The following is a 15,159-nucleotide window of genomic DNA, read 5'->3' as shown; positions in this document are numbered from 1 at the left end:
CTCTGACCCCAGCCACCCGGGTCCTCCCTCTGACCCCAGCCACCCGGGTCCTCCCTCTGACCCCAGCCATCCCAGCCCTCCCTCTGACCCCAGCCATCCAAGTCCTCCCTCTGACCACAGCCATCCCAGCCCTCCCTCTGACCCCAGCCCCCGGGTCCTCCCTCTGATCCTGGAGCACAGCCCCAGCCCCTCGAGGGAGATAAGAAGCAGGGCCCAGGCCTCCCATCCGGGCTGGCCGGCCGGGTCCCACGCCCTCCGGGGCGGCGGAGCGCCCTCGCCCGGCCTCCCCGTCGGGTCCCGCCCGGAGGGGCGTGGCCGTCCGGGGGCGTGGCCGTCCGGGGCGTGGCCGGCGCGGCCCGTCCCCGACTGGCTGCGGGGACCCGGCAGCCCGGGATCAGTGCGCGGTGGTGGTGGCGGCGGCGGTGGCGCGGGAAGCGGGCGCCGCGCGGTCGGGCTCGGGCGCTCGGGCGGGCGCACGGCCGCGGGGACGGGGCGCACGGCGGGCGCCGCGGTAGAGAGCCAGGCCAGGTGGGCGCGGGGACTCGGCGGGCGCCAAGAGGGGCCGGGGGCGCGGCGGGCTCGCTCCGGCGGCGCTGCGGCGGGGCCCGGCCCGGCGCGGGCTTCCCGCTCGGCAGAGCCGGCCGCCGCCGCCCTGGGAGGCTCCGCGCCGCCGGGGCGGGCGGGCGGGCGGCGGGGGGGCCCGCGGCGGGGCGGCGGCGGCCGGCGCCAGGCGGCCCGGAGCCCTGGGCGGCGGCGGCGGCGGCGGCGGGCGGGGGTCGGGCCCGGCTGCGCGCCCTCGGCCGCCCCGCTGACGCGCGCCCCTCCCGCAGACGCCCGGCGGGGCGCAGCATGCCCGCGCGCGCCGCCTGAGGACGCCGCGGCCCCGCCAGCCATGGGCGCCGCGGCCCGCGCCCTGGCGCTCTGCGTGGCCGTGGCCGTGGCCGTGGCGGCCGGCGTCGTCGTCGTCGTCGTCGCTGAGCGTCCCGGCGCGGAGCGGCGCGTGGTGCGGAGCGCGGCAGGTAAGGAGCGCCCGGCCCGGGCGGCGTGGAGGGCGGACGGGAGGCGCCGGCTCGAAGCCTGCGGGTCCCGATGGCCGCGGGCCCGGGTGACAGGGTCTGCGCGGGCGGCGCGGGCGGCGGGGCGGCGGGCGGCGGGCGGCGGGCGGCGGGCGGCGGGGCGGCGGGCGGGCGGCCCAGCGGCCGGCGCGGAGCCTCCCCGGGCGCGGAGCCTCCCCGGGCGCGCGGCCCCGCCCGGCCCCGGCCCACAGCCGCCCTTTGTGCCCGGCGGGGAGGTGCGAGCCGAGGGCGGCCGGGCAGATGGCGGCGCCCCTCCCCAGCCCCTTCTCCAGCGGCGGCCGCGGCGCCCGAACAATGTCATTTTTTTATGAATGAAAGTGGCCCGACGCCTGAATGCGCGTGTCATTCAGCGGCGTGACAGGGGCCGCCCGAGGTCAGCGGCCCGGGGGGCGGCGGGGGCGGCGGGGACGGGGGCGGGGGCGGCGGGGACGGGGACGGGGGCGGCGGGGACGGGGACGGGAGCCCGCGCCCGCCCGGAGCCCTGGGACCCCCCGCCCGCGCCCCCCGGCTCCCCGACGCAGGCGGGGAGTGGATGGGTCCACGAACTTAATGCGGCTCCTCAACGAGATGGCCGGGCCCTCGTGGAAGCTGCCGAGGGCCTGGTCGGCGCCGTCCCCGGAGCGGCCCGGCCAGCCGGTGACCCGCTCCCGCCCCCCGCCCGAGCCGACGGGAGCAGCCGCTGCCCCTGCTTCACTTGTAGGGGGCAGGGGCAGCCCTGGGGGCTGGGCTCCCCCACACAGAGGAGAACGGGGAGGCCGGGCAGTCCCCTCCCGGGGCTTGGCTGCGGCCTCCCGGCCCTCACCCGCTCCGGGGCAGGGCTGGACTTTGAGCCCTGCCGGCCTCCGAGTGGTTCATTAACCTCCGCTGAGCCCGGGAGCCCCTCCGCCTCTCCACGTCTCCCTGGGGACTGGACTGCAGACCCCGGGCCTCTCGCAGGTCTCCAGGGGCTGCCGGGCTCGAGGAGGCAGCTGTAGTTTGGTCCTGGGGCAGATGTTGGAGAGGGCAAGGGGTCTTAGGAAGCGGGGCCCGGCAATGGGCAGGGACGTTTACCAGGGAACCTTGCTGTGAGAGCTAGCCGTCTGCTCTGGAGCCGGCTGCCAGGCCTGGCTGTCTCCTGACTCCTTACCTGGGGCGGGACGCTGATGATGGTCGGTCGTTTGGAGGTTAGGCCTGTTGATCCCCTAAGCCCTCATTAGGCTTGCTGGCCTCCAGATCCACCCCCCCCCCAGATCCACCCCCCCCCATTTTGTTAGGAAACTCGCCTCTGGAATGTCTTCTGGTAGGGGGAGGTGGAAATGCAGGAAGGCCCGACCCTGTAATGTTGCTCCAGGCCTCGCTTAGGCTGTGTTAGCCACTCACCTGGCAAACGCTTCCCACACCCTGCCTGTGGAGTGTGGCCTGATCAAAACCAGAGTGCTCTGTTCCCTGAGCCCAGCTTCTCCACCCCGCCCCCCATCTCTGTCTCTCACCATTCCTGGGGTGTGCAAGGCCTGGTCACTGTCCCTGAGCTGCTCTTCCCCAAGGCTGGCTCTCTACCACTCAAGCCACCGGGCCATGTCCAGCCTTTTTCTGTGTCCGTGGTACTGAGTCATCGAACCCAGGGCTTCCTGCATGCTAGGCCAGCGCTCTACCGCCAAGCCCCCTTTCCCAGCCCCCACGTTCCCAGACACTTGAGTCTAGATCTGGCGCTCGTTCTGAGTTGCATAGGTAGTTGACAGCCCTGGAGCCTGGACCGTAGTGACCCAGAGCCACGTGCCCTGGGCCAGGCCTGCAGTCCTCTCCGCGACAGACGTCTGTCTCCTACAGAAGGCCCTGGGGCAGAGACACACCTCACCCCTGCACACTGAAGTCTGCCCCGCCTCTCCTTCCCAAGTGAGGTGGTCTTTCTGGACCCCAGACCTCCTGAGTGTCTTCTAGGAGAACTGACCCCAGGCCCAGCACCATCCTCTCAGCGCATAGTACCCCTTTCTTTGCCAGTGCAAAGTGTGCTGCTGATGACCCGTGGCACCTGGTCCCTCTCTGCTCAGGGGGGCCAGGGACACTGGGGCAGTTCCCTCCCTGAAGACAGGACGCCCCGGGGCCGAGGCCCTGAGGAGCGCTGCTCTCACCTCTCCGGGGGGCAGGACTGGCCCCCTTAGTGCCTGCTCAAGCAGGGCCCAGATACTTCTTCCTTCCGTGTCCCAGCTCTCTTCCACCTCCCCCAGGCCTCTCAGCTCTGGGATGGAATCCCAAGAAGCGATCACCACCCCCACCCCCACGAGGCCACACAAAGTCCAGGCATCTCTGACCTCTGCTGGTGCCTGGCGGGCAGGGTGGGAGGACAGGTCGAGGGTCAGCCCTTGACCCTTGACTGGGGCCGGTCAGTGAGGGCCCCCGTTCTCTCCAGTCAGACCCTGCCAGGCTCTCGGCTTGGGCTGCTGTGTGCCTTCCCCGCCACTGGACCAGACTGAAGCAAAGACTTGTGTGATGGCTTGACCTCTCGTCCCTGCCCAGACCAACCGGAACCAACAGGCTGTTGCTTTTGGGCCGGGGCCTGGAGCTGAGGCTACCATGACTGGTCTGGCCTTTCCTGGCTTTGGGGGTGGGGGTTCTCAGGCAGTTCCTAGTACTGGGTGGTCCCCACAGAACATAGTAGCCAGGATTGAAGAGCTGGAGGGGAGGCCAGGAGCCCCTCTGAGTGGGGGCCGCCCAGGGCCATGTTCTGAGCCCTGGCTACCTTCAAATGTAAGCCCTCAAGGGCTGCCCTGTGGACAAGGGCAGACCTTCTGAATGGCAGGCACTGGGCTGGCGTATTTGGGAGGGACAGAATTGGGCCTGGCCAGAGAGCCAGCGTAGGCAGCTGGGCTTCGAATCTAGGCCAGGCGTCGGCAGAATGACAAGTGATGGGGCAGCCGGGCCAGCTGGGTGTGGGAAGGAGGTCTGCCCAGCAGGACCACCCACCCATGTCCCGGGCCCTAAGCCCAGCAACCCCAGGCCTGACACTGCTCCTGGCAAGAAGGCCTGGATAGTGGTCAGCTCTGTTGGTGCAGGGCCCTGGGTCCCAGGTCCGGGGAGCTGGGCAGCTCCTAGGCAGGGCAGAGGTCAGAGACCGCCTGCATCTGTCCCAGCTTCCCAGCCCTCAGGTTGAGGCCCTGTGGCTCTGGCTCTCACTTGCTCACTTGGTACCTGGGCACTGAGGGCTTCTGGGAAGGGAAGGTGGGGTCCCCAGCACCTCGCCGCCCCGTGAGCTCACTTGGCTTTTTGTGACCCTGTCGGGGCCTTCAGCCCGTTGGTCTTGTGTGTGTTGTGGAGCTGGCACAAAGGCTGCACAGAGGACTCCTCCTTGCAGACCCTGTCTGGGCACCACACAGCAACCATAAATGCCAGTTTTCTCACCTTGTTGACTGGCCTCTTTCTCCTTTGTATCCCCCCTAAATGAAGAGATGAGGTGCTGAGAGCGGGCCCTCCCTCCACTCTGCCTCTGCTTCCTGAGCCAGAGGTCAGGAAGATGGGACCCACCTGTGATCTGAGATGCAGTTTTTTTCTTTTCTTTTTTTTTTACATTCCCAAGTGAAAAAGTCAAGAGAAGAATACTTTGTAACTGGGAGTAGGGGGCAGTGCTACAAGCAAACCCACTGTGCCACCCACAGCTGTGCAAGCCCATTCTGTGGGCTTGAACTCAGGGCCCCGGGCGCTGTCCTCAGCTTTTTCACTCTGCTTGGGTCTGGCATGCTGCCACAGCTCTACTTCTGGCCTTTTGGTGGCAGTTCGAGCTAAGCGTCTCTTGGATGTGGCCTGGACTGTTCTCGGGTCTCAGCGCCCGGCGTCCCGTGCCCAGCGCGTGGTCGCGTTTTGATGGTGGGTCCTGGCTTTCACACTTAGGAGCCCAGTGAAGGCCTCAGGCAGTGTGGGACAAGACCACGGCCTCCGCCCTCGGGTCGGCCCCCCTTTCCCAGCCTCAGTTTGAGCGGCATCTGGGGGCCCGTGTTCCGGGGGCAGGCCCTTCCTCACGGACCTGCTGGGCCCCGCGTGTGTCTGCAGAGTGGGGTGCTGAGAGCCGGGTGCTTGACTCACGGCTGCCCATGTCACCTGCAGAGGTCCCTGGGCCAGAGCCTGACCAGCAGGAGCAGGTGACCTTCGGCATCGGTGACGCGGTGGAGCTGAGCTGCCAGGCCCCTGCGGGGGGGCCCGTGGGCCCCACGGTCTGGGTCAAGGACGGCGCGGGGCTGGTGTCTTCCCAGCGAGTCTTGGTGGGGACGCAACGGCTGCAGGTGCTGAATGCCTCCCAGGAGGACGCCGGGGCCTACAGCTGCCAGCAGCAGCTCACACAGCGCGTGCTGTGCCGCTTCAGCGTGCGCGTGACAGGTAACCCCCCCACAGCGCAGCCCGGGAGAGGCTAGGCGGACCCCAGGCTCAGGAACTACCCCGGGGTCACAAACACACCTGCCTTGTAGATACTCCATCCTCCGGAGATGACGAAGATGGGGAAGACGTGGCCGAAGACACCGGTGAGAGCGGGCAGAGCCCCGTGTGGGTGGGGCGGGGCGCGTGCCTTTGCCTGCTGGAGCTGGGAGGCCCCACGGGCCCAGAGGCAGCCAGGCCGGCCTTCGGGACCCTGGTGCGGCCTCTGGGAAGGGGCTGTCAGGGACAGGACCTGAGGTGCCAGGGAGCTGCTCCAGCAGGCTGGGCAGCTGGCGTGGAGGAACGATCAGGGAAGGACGCCAGGCGCCGTGTCCTGGCTCGGTGGGCTTTGTGGCTGTGGATGGGCCAGTGCAGTGGGGTTCTGGCTCTGGGGCAGCTGAGTTTGAGGTGCTGAGACGGAGCATGTGGTGGACATGGGGTGGTGCTCGCAGCTGGGCGTCTGTGGTGCATGGGGCTCAGTGAGCCAGCTCAGGGGCCAAGAAGAATAGCTGGGGTGATGTGTGGAGAGACAGGAACCGAGCCCCAGAGGCCTGAGCTGCTGCTGGCGGCCTGGACGGGGAGCCCGGGCCAGGCTCCCGTCCTGAGCTGTCGGAGGCCTGGACGGGGAGCCCAGGCCAGGCTCCCGTCCTGAGCTGTCGGAGGCCTGGACGGGGAGCCCGGGCCAGGCTCCCGTCCTGAGCTGCTGCTGGCGGCCTGGACGGGGAGCCCAGGCCAGGCTCCCGTCCTGAGCTGTCGGAGGCCTGGACGGGGAGCCCGGGCCAGGCTCCCGTCCTGAGCTGCTGCCGGGCTTCTCGTTTTCCTTTCCCATGGCTGTCAGTATGTTCAGAGCAAAAGGCTCAGCTCAGCTGCCCACAGCCCCAGCGCCCAGCCACACAGGCCGAGGAGCCCCTGGGCCCCGATGGCCACCTCTGCTCGCTGGCCTTGCAGACAGTACTGGACTTGAGCTGGGTCACTTGCGGCCTGTCAGGTCCTGGCTGCTAGGGAGCAGCCTAGAGTCACTGCAGCTTCCAGCGTGTGTGTGTGGGGGGCTGTGTTCACACCCCCCTGGGGTGCAACTCAGAGGTCAGGAGCTGCTGCTGCCTCCAGTCTCCCAGCCCAGGAGCAGGCAGAATGCCCGGCAGCTCTCCCTGCAGTGCCAGCCGAACCCGGGGCCCTGCAGAGGGCGCCTCCGAGGCTGCCGTGTTGGACTGCTCCAGCCCCCCTGGGAGGGGCTGCAGGACGCCCAGTCCCGGGCAAGGCACCCTGACAAGGCCCAGCTCTTGGGAGTGGGGCAGTCCTGGGTGTGGGACAGAGGTCTGGGAAGGGCAGCGGTCCCCCCAATTCCTTCACGCACACCCCCTCCCCAGGGGCCCCGTACTGGACCCGGCCTGAGCGGATGGACAAGAAGCTGCTGGCCGTGCCTGCGGCCAACACCGTGCGCTTCCGCTGCCCGGCCGCCGGCAACCCCGTGCCTTCCATCTCCTGGCTGAAGAACGGGAAGGAGTTCCGCGGGGAGCATCGCATAGGGGGCATCAAGGTAGGTGGGCAGGAGTGGGGAGGGGAGGGGCCTGGAAGGGTGGGGAGGGCCGGGGCAGGGAGGGGTGGGGAGACCAGGGGCAGGGAGGGCGGGGGTGGGGGCAGGGAGAGCAGGGCTCACCTGACCCCCCCTCTCCGCAGCTGCGGCACCAGCAGTGGAGCCTGGTCATGGAGAGCGTGGTCCCCTCCGACCGCGGCAACTACACCTGTGTGGTGGAGAACAAGTTCGGCAGCATCCGGCAGACGTACATGCTGGATGTGCTGGGTGAGCTGAGCGCAGCACCAACCAGGCCCGCGAGCGGGCGGGGAGGGCCGGGGCGGGGGGGGGGGGGGGAGCCTGCGGCCGCAGCTGACCCAATGCTCCCGCAGAGCGTTCCCCGCACCGGCCCATCCTGCAGGCCGGGCTGCCGGCCAACCAGACAGCCGTGCTGGGCAGCGACGTGGAGTTCCACTGCAAGGTGTACAGCGACGCCCAGCCCCACATCCAGTGGCTGAAGCACGTGGAGGTGAATGGCAGCAAGGTGGGCCCGGACGGCACACCCTACGTCACCGTGCTGAAGGTGAGCGCCGCGGCGGGGCGGGGGCCACGGGTGGGGCAGGGTCCGGGGGGCCCGGGGGGAGCCGAGCTCCGGCTCCTCCTCGCACCCCTGCTCGGGGCCTCTTGAGGTAGGCCACGCTTCCCTCTTTGCCCTGGAGGTGGGTCTCCATCTTCTGCAGCCTGCAGCGGGACCAGGGCCTGCGGAGGCCCGGGTGGGCTGGAGCTCCGAGGCGGGCCCTGGGTGGAATCGGCTCTCTGCCGGCGGCTGGGTTCCACGGCCTCCGGAGGCATCTTGAGTTGGGACAGCTGGGACACGGAAAGCAGAGACGAGGCGGTCAGGTGGCAGGGACCGGCACCGAGGCAGGCACGGGAGCCCCCCGCCAAAGCCCTGCGCCATGCCACCACCACTGCCCCCCTCAGGCCTCCGGCGTGGGGCCCAGGGCTGCCGCAGGACTGGTCGTGAAGCCACGCCCGCCGCCCCGTGCCCCGGTGCCCAGCCCCCCCTGCCCCGCCCCACCCTTGGGGCCCCCCCGCCACGGCTGGCTCGAGGGCATGCCTGAGCCAGGTCTCTTGTCCCCCGCAGTCCTGGATCAGTGAGAATGTGGAGGCGGACGCGCGCCTCCGCCTGGCCAATGTGTCGGAGCCGGACGGGGGCGAGTACCTCTGTCGGGCCACCAATTTCATAGGCGTGTCTGAGAAGGCCTTTTGGCTGCGCGTTCACGGGCCCCACGCAGGTAACGACTCTGTCCCATGCCTGCTTGGCACGCCGAGCTCCAGCTCCAACGCCCCGGCCGTGTGCCTGCCTGCATGCCCTGCACGCCCGGTCCTGCTCGCTCCCACCCGTGACTCCTGCTCCTCCTCTGAGAGCCCTGGCCACCACGGTGGCTGCCTGCTTCGGACCCCGGGGCCGTGCCCACCCCTCCTCACCTCACGTGCATACCCATGAGGCCCTGGGAGCCTGCGAGGGGCCGAGCCCCGCACTGTCTGAGCATCCACTTTCCACGCCTGCTCTGCCACAGACTCCACTCCCTGCTCACCTCCCGCCGTCTCCCCGCCCTCGTCCTCCCTCAGCCCCTGCTCTGTACTAACCCTGCCTGCCACCTCCACATGGCCTCAGCCCTGCATGCTGCCATCTGCGCGGTTCTGTGCTGCCTGCAGGCCTCACGCTCACCCGGGACAGAGGACTCGCCGGTGGAGGGACTGGCTTCAGGCTGGGGCCCACGCACGAGGCGGGGCCCACTGGGGCAGTGGTCACGGCAGGGCCCGTGGTGGTGGCGGCCGAGGCGGCGGTGGTGGCGGCGTTTTCTTTGCAGCCTGGCTGGATCCTGTCGGTGTGGACCGGGCCGTGGTGCCCCCGGGAGCTGGCTCGCGCCTATCTCGCTCTGTTCTCTCTTTGTAGACTGCGGGCGCTAACACCACCGACAAGGAGCTAGAGGTTCTGTCCTTGCACAATGTCACCTTTGAGGATGCGGGGGAGTACACCTGCCTGGCGGGCAATTCTATTGGCTTTTCCCATCACTCTGCGTGGCTGGTGGTGCTGCCAGGTACTGGCTTCTGCTCCTGCTGCTGGCACTGGCCCGGGAGCTGCCTGAGCTGCCAGGGTGGCCCTAGGCCCGGGTCCCTCACCGCGGCCTTCTGACTGCTGTGGGGACAAAGCTGGCCCCAGCCTGGTCCTGCGGGGCCTTCCTCTCCCCTCCGAGCAGGCCCCACGGCCTTACCCTGCGGCTCTGGCATCTCCTGGCACTTGGGCGTTGGTCTGGGTGCTGCTGACTCTGCTGGCTCCTTCTCGCCTGGCTCTGGCTCTTCCCCACTGTTGGTGGACTGGCACTGAGCCAGTCCACAGTCCACCCATGGGGGACTCCCCCGGGCCCCAACAAGCGTGTCTTTGCAGCGGAGGAGGAGCTGGCAGAGGTTGACGAGGCGGGCAGCGTGTACGCGGGTGTCCTCAGCTACGGGGCGGGCTTCTTCCTCTTCATCCTGCTGGTGGTGGCTGTGACGCTCTGCCGCCTGCGCAGTCCCCCCAAGAAAGGCCTCGGCTCCCCAGCCGTGCACAAGGTGGCCCGCTTCCCGCTCAAGCGACAGGTAACAGAAAGTAGATACCAGGTTTCCAGTGGCCGCCCGCCCGCCCAGCCTCCCTCCCTCCCTCCCTCCCTCCCTCCCTCCCAGCTCATCTTGCCTCGGGTCCTTCCGGTTGAGGGAGGGTCCATGGAACCCAGGGCCAGGGCGCGGCCAGAGGTGTGTTTCTCTGCTGCCCAGTGTCTGTTTTCCACACGCGGCCTCAGTGACGCCGGGCAGGCTCACGTCCTGCCTCGCCCCACCCCGGGGTTACCCCACTCTGCCCCCGTTGTGTGGCACCAACCTGTCCCTGCCGACCCAAGCAGGTGTCCTTGGAGTCTAGCTCATCCATGAACTCCAACACCCCCCTGGTCCGCATCGCCCGGCTGTCCTCTGGAGAAGGCCCCGCGCTGGCCCACGTCTCTGAGCTGGAGCTGCCTGCCGACCCCAAGTGGGAGCTGTCCCGGGCCCAGTGAGTGAGGCCCTGGGAGGAAGAGGCCTGGGGGACCACGCCGGGGGAGCTGGGCAGGGCTGAGGGCCCGGGGAGACGTGGCACGGTTCCACGTGACACGGTGCCGACAGCAGGTCCAGGACCCCTCTTGGGGCTTCCTTGTGAGCCAGGGTGCGGGGCGGGCCTGGTGCTCAGCCGCTGCCCCGTCCCAGGCTGACCCTCGGCAAGCCCCTCGGGGAAGGCTGCTTCGGGCAGGTGGTCATGGCAGAGGCCGTCGGCATCGACAAGGACCGCGCGGCCAAGCCCGTCACCGTGGCCGTGAAGATGCTGAAGGGTGAGTGGGAGCCGGCGCGGGACGCCTGCGTGGCCGCAGGGCTCGTGGCTGACGCCCAGCCTCTGCCGCCACAGATGACGCTACCGACAAGGACCTGTCAGACCTGGTGTCCGAGATGGAGATGATGAAGATGATCGGCCGGCACAAGAACATCATCAACCTCCTGGGGGCCTGCACGCGGGGCGGTGGGTGTCTCGGGGCCGCACGCGGGGTGGGGGTGGGTGTCTGGAGGCTGCACGCGGGGTGGGGGTGGATGTCTGCGGGGTGGGGTGGGGGGAGCGGTAGGTGTCTGCGGGGTGGGGTGGGGTGGGGGGGCGGTAGGTGTCTCGGGGCTGCACGCGGGGGTGGGGGTGGGTGTCTGCGGGGTGGGGTGGGGGGGTGGGGGCTGCACGCGGGGGTGGGGGTAGGTGTCGGTGGCTCCAGACACAGTGCCCGTCCCCAGGGCCCCTGTACGTGCTGGTGGAGTACGCCGCCAAGGGCAACCTGCGCGAGTTCCTGCGGGCACGGCGGCCCCCCGGCCTGGACTACTCGTTCGACGCCTGCCGGCTCCCTGAGGAACAGCTCACCTTCAAGGACCTGGTGTCCTGTGCCTACCAGGTGGCCCGGGGCATGGAATACCTGGCCTCCCAGAAGGTGGGCTGGGCTGGGGGCAGGCGGGGGAGGGGGTGCTGAGCTGGGGGGCTGGGCTGGGGGCAGGCGGGGGCGGGGGAGGGGGTGCTGAGCTGGGGGGCTGGGCTGGGGGCAGGCGGGGGAGGGGGTGCTGAGCTGGGGGGCTGAGCTGGGCGGGGGGCTGAGGCCCCACCCAGAGCAGCAGACCCAGTGGTGGCTCTGCCCTGCGCTGCGCTGCAGTGCATCCACAGGGACCTGGCAGCCCGGAACGTGCTGGTGACCGAGGACCACGTGATGAAGATCGCAGACTTCGGCCTGGCCCGGGATGTGCACAACCTGGACTACTACAAGAAGACCACCAACGTGCGCCGGGGCCTGGGGCGGAGGGGACTCGGGTCAGCGGGGGGACAGGGCCACCCACCAGTCCCGCTGTCACCCGCAGGGCCGGCTGCCTGTCAAGTGGATGGCACCAGAGGCGCTGTTTGACAGAGTCTACACCCACCAGAGCGATGTGTACGTGTGCCACGTGGGGCTTTGGCGGTGCCCCCCGTCCCCGTGCTCCCGGCCCACGGCCTCCCCACCCCACCCCTCCCGGGTCCACTCCACAAGGGGACGAGCTGGAGTGGGCCGGGGAGCCAGCGTGCGGGTGCCAGCCGAGCCTTGCCTGTGTGCTGCAGCTGGTCGTTTGGGGTTCTGCTGTGGGAGATTTTCACGCTGGGCGGCTCGCCCTACCCCGGGGTCCCCGTGGAGCAGCTGTTCAAGCTGCTGAAGGAAGGTCACCGCATGGACAAGCCGGCCAACTGCACACACGACCTGTGAGCAGAGCCCCAAGTGCCCCTGTCCCCTGCCTTCCTCCTGTCCCCTGCCCCCTGCCCCTGCCCCTGCCCCCTGCTCCCTGGTGGACCCAGCAGAAGGGATGGGGTCGGGGGCAGCAGCCTGGGCTGCCCGCTGGACGGTGGGGCGCAGACAGCGGGTGGAGCTGAGCCCTCCCGCCCAGGTACATGCTCATGCGTGAGTGCTGGCACGCCGTGCCCTCGCAGAGGCCCACCTTCAAGCAGCTGGTGGAGGATCTCGACCGCATCCTCACCGCCACCTCCACCGACGTGAGTGTGGCAGCCCCATTGTGCTCCCAGGGTCCCCCCGCCCGAGGCGGCCCTGGCATCCCTGGGGGGAGCAGGCCCTCAGGGCCAGCCCAGCCCTGCCTGGCCCTCAGCCGCCCCCCTGCCCGCAGGAGTACCTGGACCTGTCAGTGCCCTTTGAGCAGTATTCGCCGGGCGGCCAGGACACCCCCAGCTCCAGCTCCTCGGGAGATGACTCTGTCTTCACCCACGACCTGCTGTCCCCAGCCCCGCCCAGCACTGGTGGCCCTCGGACGTGAAGGGCTGGCCCTGCAGGCCGAGCCCCACCCCTGTGAAAGGCTGCTGGCGTGCACTGGCCGCTGGCCCGAGCCTGGCACACGCGGGCAGGGCAGGCAGGGCTCCAGGCCTGGGCTTGTGTGTGGTCTTCTGGCGCTGGGTGCAAAATCCCCCGGAGCTCTGCTGCTGCCCAGTGCCACGAGCCCCAGGGGCCCGAATCTGAGGGGCGCCAAACAGAACATGCCATCCTTGGGGACCTCGCCTTCCTGCCCTCCCTAGGGAGGGCCGGGATCTGTATCCAAGGTGAACCCGGGCCTTGCAGGGCCCTAAGCTGAGCCTGTAGGGAGGCCCTGCGGGGAGCCTCCCCCCTGCACGCAGCACCTGGGCCAGGAGGTGAGTCTCAGGACACACCTCCCGGCCTCCCCTCTTCCCACCCTGCCCCTCAGAGACTGAAATTACGGGTACCTGGAGGGAGCCTTTATCTTCTGCCTGAAAGGTTTATTCCAGAAGCGAGTGTACATTCTATAAATAGATGTTGTGTATAGGATATATACATACATACACATATATATATAAAATAATATCTATATGGAAGAGGAGCAGGCCGAGATCCGAGAGAGCTGGGCCCCACAGGGGACTCGCTGGTGAGAGACAAAGCTAAGAAGAGGGGCAGGGGGCATTTCTGGTGCCACAGTTTTGTTTTAAAAATTGTACCTGGACCTGTATATTTGTAAAGCTATTTATCAGCCCCACCCCACATTCATAGTATTTAGCCAGCCACATGACGGAGAGATTTAAATGTTAACTTATTAACCCCTGAGGTTCGCGCCTGCATTTGGAGGGCTTGCCTAGAGCGTACGTCCAGCCCACTCCAGGGCCTCGTAGTTAGAGGGGTTCCAGGGAGCATTTCTCCTCTTCCTTTGGCCCTCTTTTGCAGGGGACTTCTATAGGATCTTTCTTTAGGTGATATTTCTTTTTTTTAACTTAAAAGTGAGCTGGTATTTTCCTACAGATTCTTCTAATTATGGCGTGTTCCAGGCAGGTGCCGGCCCTGCACGCAGGCGCAGATGTTATTAGATGTTACAAGTTTATATATATCTATATATATAATTTATTGAGTTTTTACAAGATGTATTTGCTGTAGACTTAACACTTCTTACGCAATCCTTCTAGACTTTAATAGCCTGGACTGCTACCTTGCAAAGCTAGGGAGAGAAGGCCATGAATTCAGTTTTGTGACTTTTTGTACTGTTAATGGGCCCCACGCTCGGGGGCCTGGCCACCTCCTGCTCGTCAGCCAGGGCGTGGCCAGGGCAGCTCTTCCTGCCCAGCTGCATTGTCTGTCCACCCACATGGGAGACGTGGTTTTTGTTAACCCAGCCTGTGTACTTTCCAAAAAATAAAGCGATGACTGGTTCTGAACCCTGCCTGCCTTCGCCTTCTTTCTGGTTTCCAGCACTCGGCGTCAGTGAAGTCACGGGAGCTGCCATGGCCCCAGACGGAGGAGCTGAGCCCTGCCCGGAGCATGCCTGCCCGCATGCTTCTGCAGAGTCCAGAGTGTAGGGGTGGTACTGGGGGGCCCATGTCAGCAAGGGTGGGGCCTGGGGCCCCAAGGACAGGGAGTCTGGTCTGCGGAGGGGCCTGCTGTGTGCAGAAGTGCCCTGAGTCTGCCCAGCTCCTTGGGCCCTGTGGGTCTTGGGGCTCATGCCCAGGCCCCTCTCTTATGGAGCACCCAGCCTCTGGGGAGGGGAGAGAGTTGAATCCCCATAAGGAGTGGCAGCAGGTAGGCCCAGGCCTGCTCCTGGCCAGCTCCCCTGCCCAAGACTGGCTCCACCGTGTCCCAGAGTGACATCTGTGTCGGCAGACGCAGACGTGCAGGACTTGGAGCTTCCAGGTCTGGCAGGGAGGACAATGGCAGGACGGTGGGTTGTGGCGCAGGTAGTAAGTCTGGAAGGCTTCCTGGAAGGCTCAGCCAGGTGCCCCCACTTGTCTTCCTCCTGTCTCACCCTCGCCTATAGGGAGCCCCCTTTCCAGGGAAGGAGACTTTCTGGATGGGTAGGGCGGCCAGGGCTTTGGTTGTGGACATCTGGCGCTCCAGCACAGGCCCCTCCAGGGTGGGCAGCCCCAGGCTGGCTGGTTCTCCTCCCTGACACCTCAACCCCATGTGGGACCCATGGGGCAGCACCATGCAGATCCCGTCGAGCAGCCAGGTGTGCACTGCAGAGGCCAGCAGCGGGGGCGGGCGGGAGGCAGCGAGTGGCTGGCTCCGTTGAAGGAAGCGTTCTCCCCAGCAGTTGGACCTCTGCCGGGGCGGGCAGCCTGTGGGCTGGGAGTGCCCTCTAGTGCCGTGTCGAGCCACAGTCCTGTCAAGCCCAGGCAGCCTCAACGGTGGGATGAGAGCAGGACTCTTTGCTCTCTCTCCCCCCTGGACTGAGGGACCGAACACCACAGGCGCCTGCTCTGTCCAGCCAGAGCAAGGAACGGCTCCTTGGCCATGATGTGATCTCCCAGGCCCTCCTGGGAGATCTACCCCGTTCCCTCAGGTCCTCGCTCTCCTCTGCCTACTGGCCATGAGTGCTGGCACTTACAATCACAGAGTCATCTAGCCAGCACTGGGGACAAGAAGGCCAATGGCTGTGGCTCCCAGGGCTATGTGACCTCCAGAATTCCTGGGGCCTCGGCCAGAACCTCTCCTGAAGCTTCCTAAGAAAGCAGGTAAGCAAGCTGCTTTTCCTGTGTCCTGGGAGAAACAGATGTAACCAGCTGCCCTGCGGTTTTCTTCAACCCAGAAGCGCCCAGCACCCAGAGGCTGGGGAAGGGGTGTG

The 15,159-nt window shown here is 67.4% G+C and overlaps 1 protein-coding gene across 3 annotated transcripts; it reads left to right on the top strand.

Annotated features, from left to right (window-relative positions):
* Positions 1-892: 892 nt before the first annotated feature.
* On the top strand, positions 893-13,748 carry Fgfr3 (fibroblast growth factor receptor 3). Of its 3 annotated transcripts, none has more exons than XM_090343927.1 (17): positions 893-1,019; positions 5,151-5,420; positions 5,510-5,563; positions 6,824-6,993; positions 7,134-7,257; positions 7,362-7,552; positions 8,930-9,074; positions 9,422-9,612; positions 9,912-10,057; positions 10,249-10,370; positions 10,445-10,555; positions 10,813-11,003; positions 11,220-11,342; positions 11,422-11,492; positions 11,657-11,794; positions 11,977-12,082; positions 12,211-13,748. In XM_090343927.1, the coding sequence occupies exons 1-17, from the start codon at positions 893-895 to the stop codon at positions 12,355-12,357; spliced, it is 2,427 nt and encodes an 808-aa protein (XP_090200053.1). In that variant the 3' UTR covers positions 12,358-13,748. The 3 variants fall into 3 exon arrangements, with proteins under 3 accessions (XP_090200053.1, XP_090200055.1, XP_090200054.1); XM_090343929.1 differs by lacking the exon at positions 8,930-9,074 and adding an exon at positions 8,114-8,264 and having other exon boundaries at positions 9,909-10,057; XM_090343928.1 differs by lacking the exon at positions 8,930-9,074 and adding an exon at positions 8,114-8,264 and having other exon boundaries at positions 5,510-5,566; positions 6,815-6,993.
* Positions 13,749-15,159: the final 1,411 nt, after the last annotated feature.

This window comes from Megascapheus bottae, chromosome 13 (assembly GCF_031878675.1).
Source record: "Megascapheus bottae isolate mThoBot1 chromosome 13, mThoBot2.hap1, whole genome shotgun sequence".
Taxonomy (NCBI): Eukaryota; Metazoa; Chordata; class Mammalia; order Rodentia; family Geomyidae; genus Megascapheus; species Megascapheus bottae.
Note: the sequence above shows the minus strand (reverse complement) of the source record. Positions and strands in the feature narration are given on the sequence as shown.

Bases quoted from the DNA above. Each gene is read 5' to 3' on its own strand.
- Fgfr3 (XM_090343928.1), top strand. From the start codon at position 893: ATGGGCGCCGCGGCCCGCGCCCTGGCGCTCTGCGTGGCCGTGGCCGTG. The intron at 5,421-5,509 runs GTAACCCCCCCA...CCTGCCTTGTAG, and splicing joins CTTCAGCGTGCGCGTGACAG to ATACTCCATCCTCCGGAGAT. The intron at 7,553-8,113 runs GTGAGCGCCGCG...TGTCCCCCGCAG, and splicing joins CCTACGTCACCGTGCTGAAG to TCCTGGATCAGTGAGAATGT.